Raw genomic sequence first — 18072 nt, 5'->3', positions numbered from 1 at the left:
ACTGCACTCCAGGCCTGGGCAACAGAGTGAGACTCCGTCTCAAAAAAAAAAAAAAAAAAAAAAAACCTACAATGATATATCATCTCACACCAGTTTAAAAAGTTTTTATTCAAAAGACGGAATAACAAATGCTGGCAAGAATGTGAAGAAAAGGTAACCCTCGTACACTGTTGTTAGGAACGTAAATTAGTACAATCACTATGGAGAAGTGTATGGCAGATCCTCAAAAAAACTACAGATAGAACTACCATATAATCCAGCAATCCCACACTAGGTATATACTCAAAAGAAAAGAAATCAGTATATTGAAGAGATATCTGCACTCCCATATTTACTGCAGCACTATTCACAATAGCCAAGATTTGGAAGCAACCTAAGTGTCCATCCACAGAAAAATGGATAAAGAAAATGTGGTACATATAGACAATGGAGAACTAGTCAGCCATAAAAAAGAATGAAATCCTGTCATTTGCAACAATATGGACAGAACTGAAGGTCATTATGTTAAGTGAAATAAGCCAGGCAAATAAAGACAAATTTCTCAGGTACTCACTCATATAAAAATTAAAACAACTGAACTCACAAAGATGTAAAGTAGAATGATAGCTACCAGAGGCTGGGAAAGGTAGTGGGGGGATGGGGGAGTGGAGATGGTTTCTTTTTTTTTTTTCCTTTTTTAAGACGGGGTCTTGCTGTTGTCTCCCAGGCTGGAGTGCAATGGCGTGATTTCGGCTCACCGCAAACTCTGCATCCCAGGTTCGAGCGATTCTCCTGCCTCAGCCTCCCTCCTGAGTAGCTGGAATTACAGGCACCTGCCACCACACCCAGCTAATTTTTGTATTTTTAGTACAGATGGGGTTTCACCATGTTGGCCAGGCTGGTCTTGAACTCCTGACCTCAGGTGACTCACCCGCCTTGGCCTCCCAAAGTGCTAGGATTACAGGTGTGAGCTACCGCGCCTGGCCGGGGATGGTTTCCATAGGTAGAAAATATAGTTAGATGGAATGAATAAGATATAGTATTTGATAGTGCAACAGGGTGACAACATTCAATGGTAATTTATTGTACATTTCAAAATACCTTAGAGTATAATTGGGTTTTTAGTAACACAAAGGATAAATGCTTGATGTGATGGATAACCCATTTATCCTGATGTGATTATTAATGCATTGCATGCCTGTGTCAAAATAACTGATGGGCTGGGCATGGTGGCTCACACCTATAATCCCAGCACTTTGGGAGGCCAAGGTAGGAGGATAGCTTGAACCCAGGAGTTCGAGACCAGCATGGGCAACATATTGAGACGTCGCCTCCATGCATACACAAAATTTTTTTTTTAATTCGTTTGGAATGATGGTGCATACCAATTGTCCCAGCTACTCGGGAGGCTAAGGTGGGAGAACAGCTTGAGCATAGGAGGAGCAGGACACTGCACTGTAGCCTGGGCAAAAGGGCAAGCCCCTGTCTCAAAAGACAACACTTCATGTACACCATAAATATATACACCTACTGGGCTGGGCACAGTGGTTCATGCCTGTAATCCTAGCACTTCGGGAGGCTGAGGTGGGCAGATCACGAGGTCAGAAGTTTAAGACCAGCCTGACCAACATGGTGAAACCCCATCTCTACTAAAAACACAAAACTTAGCCAGGCATGGTGGAGTGCACCTGTAATCACCAGCTACTCAGGAGGCTGAGGCAGGAGAATAGCTTGCACCCGGGAAGCAGAGGTTGCAGTGAGCTGAGATCGCACCACTGCACTCCAGCCTGGGTGACAGACTGAGACTCCATCTCAAAAAAACAAAAACAAACAAACAAACAAACAAACAACAACAAAACCCACAAAAATTAAAAACAAAAAATTGTTTAAGGTATGAGTGTAAATACTTGCCCTATAATGCACTGGGTCATAGACCAGTATGTATTTCTATACCCCTACAAGTACTCTTTTTTACAAAATTTATTATTATACAGTAGCATAATATATAGTTTTGTTGTTTTAATTGTGGATGCCTATTTTGGTTTCAGATTTCTTACCATGTCAATATACCAGGTCCATCTCATTCTTTTTCAAGCACAACATGTATATATTAAGTATATTAACCCTGTATTACTTTTCCCTGTTTGTAGTCTGCCTTTTAATTTTGATAACTTCTATGCTTGGACAGTTATCTTCCTTAAACTAGACAGCAGATAAACATTTATCTAAAATTTCATATAGTTTTCTTATGTTGTTTTTCATGTATTGATATTATTTTGTTGCAGAAGATAGGTAAAGTATCTTTTTTTCACTCTTATTTTAGGTTCCAGAGTATATGTGCAGGTTTGTCATACAGGTAAATTGCATGTCACACGGCTTTGGCATACAGATTATTTCATCGCCCAGGTAAGCAGCATAGTACCAAATAGTATGGCATATATACACCATGGAACACTATGCAGCCATGAAGAAAGAATGAGACCACGTCCTCCACAGCAACATGGATGTATCCTAAGGACATTATCCTATACAAACTAACACAGTAACAGAAAACCAAACACTGCATGTTCTCACCTATAAGTGGGTATAAGCGGAACCTGTAAGTATTCTTTCAAAATACATACATATAGGCCAGGCACGGTGGCTCACGCCTGTAATCCCAACACTTTGGGTGGCTGAGACAGGCGGATCACAAGGTCAAGAGATCGAGACCATCCTAGCCAACATGGTGAAACCCCCTCTACTAAAATACAAAAAATTAGCCAGGCGTGGTGGTGTTTTATTGTACATTTCAATAAAAGTAGTCCCAGCTACTTGGGAGGCTGTAGTCCCACCTACTTGGGAGGCTGAGGCAGGGGAATCACTTGAACCCAGGAGGCAGAGGTTGCAGTAAGCCGAGATTACGCCACTGCACTCCAGCCTGGTGACAGAACTAGATACTTTCTCAAAAAAAAAAAATATATATATATATATATTTCATATATATACACATAAACATATAAAATGATATAAAGAATACAGATATAAATTTAATAATATAACAATTTAACAATATAATTAGGAGGGCCTGTTTATATATGAAGTATATTTTATCATGATAGATTAGATATAGTATTAATAAATTGCTTCCTTTAACACCCTATTTACTGAATGTTCCAGTAAACCACGATTACTAATTACTCCTGGAATCAGAAAAGAGGTTAAAAAGATTTTATAACAGTATCCTATGAAATGTACTACTTTCAAGTAATAGTAGTTGAATTACCAAAACACATCATTCAAGCCAATGATTACAATTAAGATATCAGTAACACTTCCTAGACAAATAAACAGTCAATTAATTATATTTACATCTGAGAAATGGAGAAAGTACATATAAGCCATGATTTCAAAGTCAAAAGAGAGAATATTTGGCAAGGAGGGGTGAGTTATAGCAGTTTTTTGTATGCTGGTAATTAATTTTAATTTCCTACATTTTTATGTAGATTTCTGCTATTCTTGTCCTACTTTTCTAGTCATCTTTCTATATGGATGACTACATAAGTCTAAGAATGCCAAAAGAGACAGACACAGAACCAGTCGGATTCCTTTCTTCTTGAAGCTTCTGCACAGCAAAAGACACTTTAACAGACAACGTAGAGAATGGGAGAAAATTTTTATAAACAATGAATGTGACAAAGATCTAATGTCCAACACCGATAAGGAACTTAAACAAATTTACAAGAAAAAAAAATCTCATTAGAAAGTGGGCAAAGAACATAAAGAGACACTTAAAAAGAAGACATACATGCAGCCAACAAGCATATGAAAAAAAGCTCAATATCACTGATCATTAGAGAAATGCAAATCAAAACCACAATGGCATACCATCTCACACCAGTCAGAATGGTTATTATTAAAAAGTCAAGGCCGGGCATGGTGGCTCACGCCTGTAACCCCGGCACTTTAGGAGGCCAACACAGGTAGATCACATGAGGTCAGGAATTCGAGACCAGCCTGGACAACCTGGCAAAACCCCGTCTCTACTAAAAACACAAAAATTAGCTGAGCGTGGTGGCGGGCACCTGTAATCCCAGCTACTCAGGATGTTGAGACAGGAGAATCGCTTGAACCCGGGAGGCGGAGGTTGTACTGAGCCGAGATCATGCCACTGCACTCTCCAGCTTGGGTGACAGAGCTGGACTCTGTCTCAAAAAAAAAAAAAAAAAAATTATATTTGAACTTTGTTTGAATCGCTAACACATACTGGGCATTCAATAACAAAAGAAAGGACATGAGATTGTGATCCTTATTAGGGTTTGAGAGGCACTTCACTAGGGTTCAACATAGAGCAGTCTGAAACATACTATAATAATTTGATCCAATGGTTCATCTACAGCACCTAAAAAGATTCCAGCAGATTCTCATTATTCAGTGTAGTTACGGTCTATAAAGTTCCATGAACACTGAACTAGTAAATAAAAAGTTAGGTTTCAGCAAGCCACTGGTCACATTTTTGTAAACTTACCAACACCTAATTTTGTTGTATGTGTGCTTATTTAATATATATTGTTGGCTAGGCGCAGTGGCTAACGCCTGTAATCCCAGTACTTTGGGAAGCCACGGCAGGTGGATCATTTGAGGTCAGGAGTTTGAGACCAGCCTGGCCAACATGGTGAAACCCCGTCTCTACTAAAAATACAAAAAAAAAGAAAAAAAATTAGCCAGTCATGGTGGCACATGCCTGTAGTCTTAGCTACTCAGGAGGCTAAGGCAGGAGAATCGTTTGAACCCAGGAGGCAGAGGTTACAGTGAGCCAAGACTACACCACTGCACTCCAGCCTGAGCAACAGAGTGAGACTCTTATCTCCAAAAAAAAAAAAATTTAAATTAAATAAATAAATAATACATATTGTTGATTCATTAACATTGAACTCACACCCAATGGCACTACAGCATTCACGCCTGAATGAAGTTTATTTAATGCATGTATTTTCTCTGTAAGGCACATCACAGACTTCTCGGACTTACGAATGCTAAGCAGCACTTCAGCACTATGCTTGGGGGCTAATTTAAATGGCAAAACAACCAACAAACTGTACAAAAATAGGAAAAGCATGGCATTAAATAGACAACAAAAAGGATACCTGGCTATTGTATGAGAGCTAAAAAAGAAGGCAGAATATCACTCTGTTCAAACTCAAATTCTTTATCACTCTGTGCAAGCACATGACTATGAAAGTGCTATGAGTACTGATTTGGGGATTACAAAAAATAGTAGGTCAGTTCACAAATACAAAAGCTGCAAACAAAGAGGATCAACTGTATTTTCATAGACAATCTAATCTCACAGAAGATTTCAATTCAGACAAAAATCATGAGAATTACTGTATTAGAAAAGGGCACTAGATAGGGGGAAAAGAATAAAAATCAGAATTAAAGGCTCAAAATTCTGCATCAACCATATTCAGTTACACTTTAATATGTTTGTGACAGACTACATTATTGTTCCCAAACCATCACCCCTCCCTATATCTACAACCTTTCCCCAAGACAATGCAGTTCCTCCTGCTAGAGATCAGGTATATTTATCTATACTATCAATGTTAGCCATGGACAAGGTATGTGTTTTGGCTGACTGAATGTTAGTGGACATGATATGAGCAATGGCTTAAAATGTACTTCCTGAACTGGAGTTTCCTTGTGATTCTATCACTGTGACAAAAACACATCCTCATGTAGTCCACTGATCCAAGGGGGAACAAACACACAGAAAACATACCTAGACTCTATCTGTAGCCTGGAGCCTCACCAAGCCAAGAACAGTCAACTCACAGAAATGTTAGCAAAAATAAATGTTTTTCGTACCTTAAGTTTTATAAAATTATTGACCTATAGTTAAATGATATATAATATAGATTTTAAAATATCATTATCCCATTAAAAATATTTACATTAAAAACTGAGATCACTTTCTTTCCTTTTTTTTTCTGAAATTAAGACACAGGGTGTCTCAGTGTTGCCCAAGCTGGAGTTCAGTGGCTAGTGGCTATTCACAAGCACGATCGTCGCACACTACAACCTCAAACTCCTGGGATCAAGCAATCCTCCTGCCTCAGCTTTCCAAGGAGCTGGAACTACAGATGTGTACCACAGCATGTCAGCTGTCTCTCCCCTTCTTGACCTAAAGCCTAGCACAAAAATTAACTGAAGAGAATGTCCAAAGATGCCTGAATCAGTATTTCCCATCCTATATAATTTCTGTTTGATTTTGCCATTCACCCATAAAATGGTGGGATCTACCTCCCCTCCCTGCAAATTTGAGCTGGCCCTCTGATCCTAAGATTTGAAGCCAGATATTAAGCTACTTAATTAATATTCATGTTTGTCCTCCATGCAACCTAGCAATCAAGTAAGAAGTCAAAACCTACTGATACGGTTTGGATGTGTCCCCACCCAAATCTCACCTTGCATTGCAATAATTCCCATGTGTCAAGGGCAGGGCCAGGTGCAGATAAATGAATCATGGGGATGGTTCCCCCCATACTGTTCTCATGGTAGTGAATAAGTCTCATGAGATCTGATGGTTTTATAAATGGGAGTTCCCCTGCACGTGCTCTCTCTTGCCTGCTGCTATGTGAGACATGATTTTGGACCTCCTCGCCTTCCACCATAATTGTGAGGCCTCCCCAGCCATGCAGAACTGTGAGTCAATTCAACCTCTTTCCTTTATAAATTACCCAGTCTCAGATATGTCTTTATCTGCAGTGTGAGAACAGACTAATACAATAAATTGGTAACAGTAGAGTGGGGTGCTGCTGTAAAGATACCCTAAATGTGGAAGCAACTTTGCAACTGGGTAACAAGGAGAGGCTGGAACAGTTTGGAAGGCTCAGAAGAGGACAGGAAAATGTGGGAAAGTTTGGAACTTCCTAGAGAATTGTTGAATGGCTTTGACCAAAATGTTAATAGTGATACAGACAAGGAGGTCCAGGCTGAGGTGGTCTCAGATGGAGATGAGGAATTTGTTGGGAAATGGAGTAAAGTCACTCTCACTATGCAAAGACACTGGAGGCATTGTGCCCCTGTATTAGAAAAGGGCACAAGATGGGGGAAAAGAGTGAAAATCAGAATTTTTTTCTAGAGTTCCCTAGAGATCTGTGGAACTTTGAACTTGACAGAGATGATTTAAGGTATCTGGCAGAAGAAATTTCTAAACTGCAAAGCATTCAAGAAGAAGCACAGAATAGTTGAGAAAATTTGTAGCCTGTTGATGCAACAGAAAAGAAAAACCCATTTTCTGAGGAGATTGGGTTGTAGAAATTTGCCTAAGTAATGAGGAGCCAAATGTTAATCACCAAGACAATGGGGCAAACGTCTCCAGGGCATGTTAGAGATCTTCACAGCAGACCCTCCCATCACAGGCCTGGAGGCCTAGAAGGAAAAAATGGTTTTGTGGGTCCAGGATCCCCTGCTGTGTACAGCCTAAGAACTTGGTGCCCTGCATCCCAGCTGCTCCTGCCATAGGTAAAAGGGGCCCTTGTACACCTCAGGCCATGGCTTCAGAGGGTGCAAGTCTCAAGACTTGGCAGGTTCCAGGTGGTGTAGAGCCTGAAGATGCACAGAAGTCAAGAATTAAGGTTCGGGAACCTCCGCCTAGATTTCAGAAGATGTATGGAGACGTCTGGAAATCCAGGTAGAAGTTTGCTGCAGGGGCGGGGCCCTCACGGAGAACCTCTGGTAAGACGGTGTCAAAGGGAAATATGGGGTTGGAGCCCTCACACAGAGTCCCCACTGGGGTACTGCCAAGTAGAGCTCTGAGACAAGGGCCGCCATCCTCCAGACCCCAGAATGGTAGATCCACTGACAGCTTGCACTGTGTGCCTGGAAAAGCTGCAGACACTCGATGCAGTCAGAAAGGGGGCTGTACCCTGCAAAGCCACAGGGGCTGGGCTGCCCAAGACCATGGGAACCCACTTCTTGCATCACCCAGATGTGACACATAGAGTCAAAGGAGGTCATTTTGGAGCTTTAAGATTTGCCTGCTGGATTTTGGACTTGCATGGGGCCTGCAGCCCTTTTGCTTTGGCTACTTTCACCCATTTGGAATGGGTGTATTTACCCAATGCTTGTATTCCTGTGTATCTAGAAAGTAACTAACTTGCTTTTGATTTTACAGGCTCATAGGTGGGAGGGACTTGCCTTGTCTCAGATGAGACTTTGGACTATGGACTTTTGAGTTAATGCTGAAAGAAGAGTTTGGGGGACTTTGGGGAAGGCATGATTGGTTTTGAAATGTGAGGACATGAGATTTGGGAGGGGCCAGGGCAGAATGATATGGTTTGGTTGTGTTCCCACCCAAATCTCATCTTGAATTGTAATAATTCCCATGTGTCAAGGGCGGGGCCAGGTGGAGATAATTGAATCATGGAGGCAGTTTCTCCCACGCTATTCTCATGGTAGTGAATAAGTCTCATGAGATCTGATAGTTTTATAAATGGGAGTTCCCCTGCAAATGCTCTCTCCTGCCTGCCACCATTTAAGATACGACTTTGCACCTCCTCGCCTTCCTCCATGATCGTGAGGCCTCTCCAGCCATGTAGAACTGTTAGTCAATTAACCTCTTTCCTTTATAAATTATCCAGTATCAAACAGGTCATTATTAGCAGCATGAGAACAGAATAATACACCTACTAAGACACTGTAAAAAGACCCAAACTAGACATGTGGCAAGAGAAAAAGAGAGAGAGAGAGAAAGGGAGAGCCAGCAAGAAGGGAAGGGGTGGGGTAGAAGTAAGGAAGAGGCAAAGACAGAGAGAGATGCCATGGAGCAGGACATCAACTGCAAACCATCTGGGCCCATTTTGTATCTTATAGCCATCCTAGTGCTCCAGCTGATACTGTATGAAGCAGAACTTCCCAGCCAATCCACACAATGTGAGAACAAATAAATTGCAATTGTTTTATGACACTAACTTTTGGGGTGAATTATTACATGATAACTCAAATAGTTGTTAATAAATGTGCGCTGAATTAATTTAATTCATTAAAATATTCTGTTTAATGCTTACCTTGGTGTTGGCCATGTCCACAATATACTGGTCTCCTTTTATACATTCCATTACCTCAAAACCATCTCTGTCAATCACCTTGGCCTGAGAGCTTCCAGATACAACAAGAATCATGTCTCCTGTGTTACTATACTGTAATGACTTGATCTGGTGGCTGCACAAAAAGAAAAGGAAAATTGGTAAGATACTGAGCACAATGTTTATAATTTTACTACAGTAAGTATTGCCAGAAAAAAAAAGTTACACAAATGCACAAATTGATAATTTCACAAAATCAGGAACATCAACCTCAAATGCATTCTAAATACCCACTGGCAGCCGAGCGAGGTGGCTCACGCCTATAATCCCAACACTTTGGGAGGCTGAGGCAGATGGATCACCTGAGGTCAGGAGTTCAAAACCAGCCTGCCCAACATGGTGAAACCCTGTCTCTAACAAAAATACAAAAAATTAGCTGGGCATGGTAGCAGGTGCCTGTAATCCCAGCTACTTGGGAGGTAAAGCCACGAGAATTGCTTAAACCTGGGAGGCAGAAGTTGCAGTGAGCTGAGATTGCATCACTGCACTCCAGCCTGGGCAACAAGAGCAAAACTCTGTCACACACACACACACACAAAAAAAAAACACAACCAACCAACCAACCACTGGCTATTCTGGTAGTTCTCTCTTCCCACTCTCCACTGCAATCTATTAAAAATCTCTCTAATTACCTTGTATCTCCAACCCAACCAACTCTCCCTCTTTCAGCTGTTGAATCTTCTGGCTCTTTCTCAGAAGAAACAAGAACTGCCTCAACTTCCTCTCATTATCCTTATAAACTTATCTTTACTTGAACTTTCTTCCTCCTCCTCTTTCATTACAATGGTAGAAATGAACCTCTTCCAGCCCATGGCAAATCATACTTATATCCTGGATCTCATCTCTCCCAGTCTCCTCAGGAACTTCTACCGACTATCTTCTCTCTCTCCTCCCCTTCACAGCTAAGCTGTTTGAACAAGTTTTCAAGCCTCCTCATCCCCTCCTTTAATTCTCTAGCACTACAATATCTTTCCACCCTCACCACTCCACTAAAACTCATGTTGCCATTGTGGCTGTAGTGAAAACAGTGGTGTGCTACCCAGAACTCCCCCTTCAGAAGTGAAGTGCTCATTCTCCTAGCTTCTGGGATTTTGCCTACTGATGGCTAATAGCTGAACCCTCAGGAATTTCCCTGAGTTGCAATTCCCTTACCAAAGGTTACACTATTATACCACCCCAAAACAGCCCACATTCAATGACTGACCAATATACAGTAGAACAGTCTATTCCTGGAATATCTCAGAGGGGTTATTCTACCTTCAGATCTCCCTGTGGAACAGTTGTTGCTGCTATGGCAACTACATGGCAATTCAATTTCCCCATCTTCCTAATGCTGTTTCCCTTGTACCCTCTCTCATGGGGATTGACCCCAGAAACACTCCCCAATATAAACTTCTGTCATGCAAACACAGACATTTCAAAGTGTGTTTTTGGGAAACCTGATCTGGGAGAGTTGATACCAAAAGTGGTCCTATGAAGTTTTGACTCCCAATGAGAATTTGATGCTGTATCAATCAAAAACCGGCTAGCAATGAGAAACCCATTACTGGTGGCACATAGTCCCTAACATGCCACAGCAGGGCAACCACAATTGCTGAAACTTTTGTTGGTGAAAGAGAAGCCACGGCAGGTGCAATATTTCAGGCATTTGTGAAGTACACAGAAGTAATTAAAAGGACTAGGAATTGGATAGCTGTTGCTAGGAGCAGTCAATGCAACAGAGAAAAACAATGAAAGGGTGAGAGTGATAAATCACCAATTAAAGACTATAATGTGAAATCCAGAGAGTCCTTTGGCAGCATATAAAAACGGGGTTATTGGTCTCTGTCAGATAAGCGGTATGCAGTCATTGATCTCATGAAGCATTTTTTCTGCCCCTATTAAGGAGGACTAAGAGCAGCTGACAGTCACATCCAACTAACAACAGCATATATTTACATGCATGAATCAAGGCTATTATTAATTTTCCAGCCTTTAGAGTCCCAAGGCATATGAACAATCCAAAGAAATTCATGTTGATCCATGGTCTAAATATCACATTAATTCAATCAGGTAAGCAAGAAGGAGCGCACACACTGGTAAGATACAACCTTCCCAGAAAATGAGAGATAAACCCTATAAAAGAACAGGAGATTGAGACAAGGAGATGAGGAGAAGATGCATGTAGATAGACATATGAAAGGGGACAAGTATGAAGCTTTTTGGGTCACAAGTTAATCCCAGAAAGCATCAACCTCAAAAAAGGCAATGAATAACCATGCAAAGTGACTTGGTCAGTTTGGCTGACATCATCCACCCCACTGTTAATAGGCTTGTAAATGAAATCGTCATGGTGGCATCAACAGAAGTTATAGATGAGCCCAACAGCAACTCTTAACTTGACCTAACTGTTGTTGCTGCTGAAGATCCAACCTGCCAACTATGGTGAGCCTTTCCTCACAAAATCAATACTAAGCTAATAAACAAGTAAAATATATTATATGAAAAAATGGTAGTAAGTATGTGGGGGAAATAAAGCTAGGAAGGTAAGAGTACAGGGATAAATATTTTAAATAAGGAGGTCAAGAAATAAGTGAGTAGCTAGAATTACAGAATCACTTAAAGGCAAAATAAAGATGTTTTCAGAAAAAGTAAAACTAACAGAATTTGTCAACAGTTGACTTGCTTTAAAAGAGATATTACACAGAATTCTCCAGGTAGAAAGAAAATGATCCCCAATAAAAGTACAGAGTATGGCACAAAGAATAACAAAAAGGGAGAATATACAAGTAAATGAACAAATAAGTTATGAATACTGACTGCATGAAATAACAATACCATCTGAACGGTTTAAAATGCATATACCAATATGTAAAAGTAAAGAGGCCCTTGAACAACACAGGTTTGTACTGCACGGGTCCACTTCTACACTGATTTTTCTCAACCACATACAGATCAAAAATACAGTATTCTGCCAGGAACAGTGGCTCGTGCTCATAATCCCAGTTATGCAATGAGCTATGATCGCATCACTACACTCCAGCCTATGTAACAGAGCAAGACCCAATCTCTAAAAAAAAGAAGAAAAGGCGGGGCACAGTGACTCATGCCACAGTTTGGGAGGCCGAGGTAGGTGGATCACGAGGTCAAAATCAATACAATCCTGACTAATGTGGTGAAACCCCGTCTCTACTAAAAATACAAAAAATTAGCCAGGTGTGCTGGCATGCACCTGTAGTCCCAGCTACTTGGGAGGCTGAGGCAGGAGAATTGCTTGATCCTGGGAGGCAGAGGTTGCAATGAGTCAAGATTGCTCCACTGCACTCCAGCCTGGCTGACAGAGCGAGACTCCGTCTCAGAAAAAAAAAAAAAAAAAGACGACGAAGAAAAAAGAAACAATAAAACATCATATATAGTATTCACTACAGTATTCACAGGATGCAAAACTTGCATATACAAAAGGCTGGCTTTTCCCACAGATGGATTCCTCAGGACCAACGGCAGGACTTGGGTATGCACAAATTTGAATACAGACAGGGATCCTTGCCTATACCAAGGGGACAACTACACGTGAGAACAGCAGCAAAACGGCAGGAGGGAGTAAATGCAGTTACGTGTAGTTAATAATCCAAAGTCTTTGTATTGACTGGGAAGTACTAATTTTAACAGACTTTGTTAAGTTGTAATCTTTAGGCTAACGACTAAAAGAATAGTAAAAGACAATAAACTAACAAACTGACAGAGAAGAGAAAACATAATATTAAAAATTAATGCAGACCGGGCCCGGTAGCTCATATTGTAATCCCAGCACTTTGGGAGGCTGAGGTAGGCGGATCACCTGAGGTCAGAAATTTGAGACCAGCCTGACAAACATGGAGAAACCCCATCTCCACTAAAAAAGCAAAAAAAACTAGCTGGGCGTGGTAGCGCATGCCTGTAATCCCAGCTACTCGGGAGGCTGAGGCAGGAGAATCGCTTGAACCTGGGAGGGCGGAGGTTGTGGTGAGCCAGATCACGCCACTGCACTCCAGCCTGGGCAATAAGAGTGAAACTCCATCTAATAAAAAAAAAAAAAATCAAGGAATGAGGATGGGGGCCAAGGCTCACATCTGTAATCCCAGCATTGTGGGAGGCCAAGGCAGGTGGGACACTTGAGGCCAGCCTGGTCAATATAGCGAAACCCTGTCTCTACTAAAAATACAAAAAATTAGCCAGGCGTGGTAGCGCACACTTGTAATCCCAGCTACTCAGAAGGCTTAGGCATGAGAATCACTGGAATCTGGGAGGTGGAGGTTGCAATGAGCTGAGATCATGCCACTGCACTCCAGCCTGGGCAATAGAGTAAGATTCTGTCTCAAAAACTAAAAATAAAAAATAATAAAATAGGCCGAGCGCAGTGGCTCAAGTCTGTAATCCCAGCACTTTGGGAGGCCGAGGCGGGCGGATCACGAGGTCAGGAGCTCAAGACCATCCTGGCTAACATGGTGAAACCCTGTCTCTACTAAAAATACAAAAAAATTAGCCGGGCATGGTGGCGCATGCCTGTAGTCCCAGCTACTCGGGAGGCTGAGGCAGGAGAATGGTGTGAACCCGGGAGGCGGAGCTTGCAGTGAGCCCAGACTGCACCACTGCACTCCAGCCTGGGTGACAGAGCGAGACTCCATCTCAAAATAATAATAATAATAATAATAATAATAAAATGAAGGAACATTACTCAAGATAAAAAGGAACTTTCACCATTATCCTCAGCAAACAAATGCAGAAACAGAAAACCAAACGCTGCATGTTCTCACTTATAAGTGGGAGCTGAATGATGGGAACACACGGACATGTGGGGGAACAACACATGTAGGGGAACAACACACACTGGGGCCTGGGTGGCAGGGGGAGAGCATCAGGAAGAATAGTTAATGGATGCTGGGCTTAATACCTAGGTGATGGGATAATCGGTGCAGCAAACCACTATGGCACACATTTACCTACATAACAAACCTGCACATCCAGCACATGTAGCCGCAGAACTTAAAATAAAAGTTGAAGATTTTTTTTTTAAATTCATAATAACAAATGGGGAAATCTACCAGGCAGATACAATAATTCTAAGTGTGCTCGTGCCTAGTGACATTCCTCCAAATACATAAAGCAAAAAATTACAAAACTAAAAGGAGAAACAGGCAAATCTACAATCACACTGGGAGATTTTAACATCTCTTTTCCAGTAACTGATACTACCAGCCAATTTTTTTTTTTTTTTTTTTTTTTTTTGAGACGGAGTCTCGCTCTGTCACCCAGGCTGGAGTGCAGTGGCCGGATCTCAGCTCACTGCAAGCTCCGCCTCCCGGGTTCACGCCATTCTCCTGCCTCAGCCTCCCAAGTAGTTGGGACTACAGGCGCCCGCCACCGCGCCCGGCTAAGTTTTTGTATTTTTAGTAGAGACGGGGTTTCACTGTGTTAGCCAGGATGGTCTCGATCTCCTGACCTCGTGATCCGCCCGTCTCGGCCTCCCAAAGTGCTGGGATTACAGGCTTGAGCCACCGCGCCCGGCCACTACCAGCCAATTTTTAAAGATCAATAAGGATAGAGAAGATTAGAACAACACAATAAACTTAATTTACCTATGTTGGATGCACAACAAAAAATGCATTCAAGTATACAAATAATGTTTAAAAAACTGACATATGCAAATCTGTAAATCAAGTCTCAATAAATGTCAAAAACCTAAAATCATATAGAATATGTTCTCTAATCCTAGTGGAATCGTTACAAATACATTTTCAAAAATAATCTGAAAACCGCTGAATGTTTGAAAATAAAGCAAGATACCTACAAGTAATCCTCAGATCAAAGGAAAAAAAACACAATAGAAATTAGAAAATGTTAACTGAATGATAATGAAAACACAATGAATTAGAACTTGTGACATGTACCTAAAGCTATTTAATAGAAAATTTACGGAGTTGAGTACATATATTACAAAAAACTGTTTTAATCAATGATCTAAACATATGTTTCCAAAAGCTACAAACAGCAAACTATATCTATCTCTCATGAACACAGATACAAAATACTCCAAACAAAATATTAGCAAATAGAATCCAGCAATATATATAAAAGGAAAAGATATCACAATCATGTAAAATGTATTCCAGGAAAACAAGACAGATTTAATATTCAAGTCAATTCATGTGACTTTCTAAAAATCCAGCATAAAGGAGGAAAAGTAATTTAGGCATCTGATAAAACATATCAAAAGACAACAATAAGAATATAAGGCCAGGCGCGGTGGCTCACGCCTATAATCCCAGCACTTTGGGAGGCAGAGGCGGGCAGATCACCTGAGGTCAGGAGCTCGAGACCAGCCTAGCTAACATGGTGAAACCCTGTTTCTACTAAAAATACAGAAAATCAGCTGGGCGTGATGGCACACACCTGTAACCCCAGCTACTTGGGAGGCTGAGGCAGGAGAATCGCTTGAACCCAGGAGGCGGAGGGTACAGTGAGCCGAGATCATGCCATTGCACTCCAGCTTGGGGAACAAAAGGGAAACTCAGTCTCCAAAAAAAAAAAAAAAAAAGAAAAAGAAAAGAAAAAAAGGATATGAATAGACCAAGTTAGAGAGTAGGAGAAAATATTTGTAATGCAAAAGATTATTGCTGTGTGTGTATGGGTATCTCCTAAAATACATTAATTACAAAAAAAAAAAGAATAAAAAGACCAACAACCCACTAAAAGTGTAAAAACATAGATACTTCACAAAATATATTCAAGTGCTCTACAAAAACATTAAAAGGTGCTTCACATCATTAATTATTTGTGAAATGCAAAAACAAAAAAACACAAGGTATCATGTTATACTCACCCACTAAAATGGTTAAATCAAAGATACTGACAATATCAAATACTGTCAAGAATGTGGAGCAATTAGAATTCTCATACACAACTGGTAAAGTGTAAGATAAAAAAATAGGTTGGAGAACTGTTTGGCAGTTTCATATAAAGGTAAACACGTACCTATCCTATGACTCAGTAGTTCTATTCCTAGGTAGGTTCATAGCACACAAAAAGGCTCATACGAAAATGTTCAAAGCAGCCTTATTCATTATGCACAAAAGCTGAAAACAATAATCTAAATTGTACACTAGGCCAGACACAATGGCTGACGCCTGTAATCCCAGTCCTTTGGATACGGGCAGATCACTTGAGGCAAGGAGTTTGAGATTAACCTGGCCAAAGTGGCAAAACCCTGTCTCTACTGAAAGTACAAAAAAATTAACCACGCATGGAGAGGAGTGTCTGTAATCCCAGCTACTATGGAGGCTGAGGCAAGAGAACTTCTTGAATCCGGGAGGCGGAGGTTGCAGTGAGCCAAGATCGTGCCACTGCACTCCAGACTGGGCAACAGAGTGAGACTCTGTCTCAATCAATCAATTGTACACTTTACACGTTGTATATATAATTTGTACATTTGGTATATTCATGCAATGAAATACATGGGTAAACATCATAAACATTTTATTGAGTAAAACAAAAAAGATACACACTATAGATGATATAATCCCAATTACATAAAGTCAAAAAATAGGAAAATATTATGGCAATAAAAATTTTAAAGTACTTGCCTCTACGGGAAGGAGGGACATGGAACGAAAAGGAATCAAGAGAACTTTCTGAGGAGATGGGTATATTTGTTTTCAGTGATACTTAAGCAAGTGTATGCAAATATCAAAGCATTCAAGTCAAGCCCTGAAGAATGGCAAAATCGGCCGGGCGCGGTGGCTCAAGCCTGTAATCCCAGCACTTTGGGAGGCCGAGACGGGCGAATCACGAGGTGAAGAGATCGAGACCATCCTGGCTAACCCGGTGAAATCCCGTCTCTACTAAAAAATACAAAAAACTAGCCGGGCGAGGTGGCGGGCGCCTGTAGTCCCAGCTACTCGGGAGGCTGAGGCAGGAGAATGGCGGTAAACCCGGGAGGCGGAGCTTGCAGTGAGCTGAGATCCGGCCACTACACTCCAGCCTGGGCGAGACTCCGTCTCAAAAACAAAAAAACAAAAAAACAAAAACAAGAATGGCAAGATCTTGCATATAAATTGTACTTCAATAAAATTTGTATTTAAACTTGGGATATTCACTAATAATTTCTTAAAACCTCCTGGCAAATTAGGAAGTAAAGGGAAAGTTTTTAATTTGATAAAGAGTATCATTTTAAAAAAACTGTAACAAATATCTTCCTTAATGTTGACATGTTAAAAACATTTCCTCTGACATCAGGAGCAAGATAAGAAAACCTATTTTCAACACTTCTATTCAACATATAATAGAGATCCTTGACAGTGCAATATGACAAGAAAAAGGCCACTTGATTTATGACAAAAGTGATAGAAGTCTTTTCAATGAATGATGCTGAGTCAATTTGACATTGTAAATAACAAATCTTTGTCCTTATTTTACAACACACATAAAAATCAATTCCAGGTACACTGTAGGCATTAATTATTAACTTTTAAAAGTAATATATCTAAACTTCTGGAAGATAAAATTGACAACACGGGGTTAAAGAAAAATCTTCTTAAACAGAAAACAAAAAAATTCTAACCATAAAAAAAAGAACGCAAATGTTACCTTCATCAAAATTAGGAACTTCTATTCATCAAAAGACATCACAAACAGTGAAAAAAAAAAGCCAAAAATTGTGAGTGAATATGTGCCTCCTATTTAACCAATGAAAGTCCCCAGATCCACCATATTTTTAAAATCTATTAAATGGTATTAAAAAAAAAAAAAGGCAACCACCAGAAAAATGACCAAAAGATTTATCCATTTGAGAAAGGATATCCAAATACCCAATAATGTTATAAGAAGTTATCTAATCTCATCATGCATCAGAAAAAATTCAAAATAAAGCTACAATGAAATACTACTATATATCCACCAAAATGACTAAAATTTAAAAGGCTGACAACACAAAGTGTTGGCAAAGATGTAA

General features: G+C 40.4%; 1 protein-coding gene across 5 annotated transcripts in view; it reads right to left on the bottom strand.

Moving 5' to 3' along the window:
- Window positions 1-18072, bottom strand: part of WDR70 (WD repeat domain 70) — a 389981-nt gene that overhangs the window by 279389 nt on the left and 92520 nt on the right. For all 5 annotated transcript variants that reach the window (XM_028849398.2, XM_001094466.5, XM_028849399.2 and 2 more), the window contains one exon: window positions 9030-9183. In XM_028849398.2, coding sequence (XP_028705231.1) covers window positions 9030-9183 — 154 coding nt within the window. The remainder of the gene's footprint in view (window positions 1-9029; window positions 9184-18072) is intronic.

This window comes from Macaca mulatta, chromosome 6, assembly GCF_049350105.2.
Source record: "Macaca mulatta isolate MMU2019108-1 chromosome 6, T2T-MMU8v2.0, whole genome shotgun sequence".
Lineage (NCBI taxonomy): Eukaryota > Metazoa > Chordata > Mammalia > Primates > Cercopithecidae > Macaca > Macaca mulatta.
The sequence above is the reverse complement of the archived record's forward strand: the minus strand, read 5'-3'. Positions and strand labels throughout refer to the sequence as shown.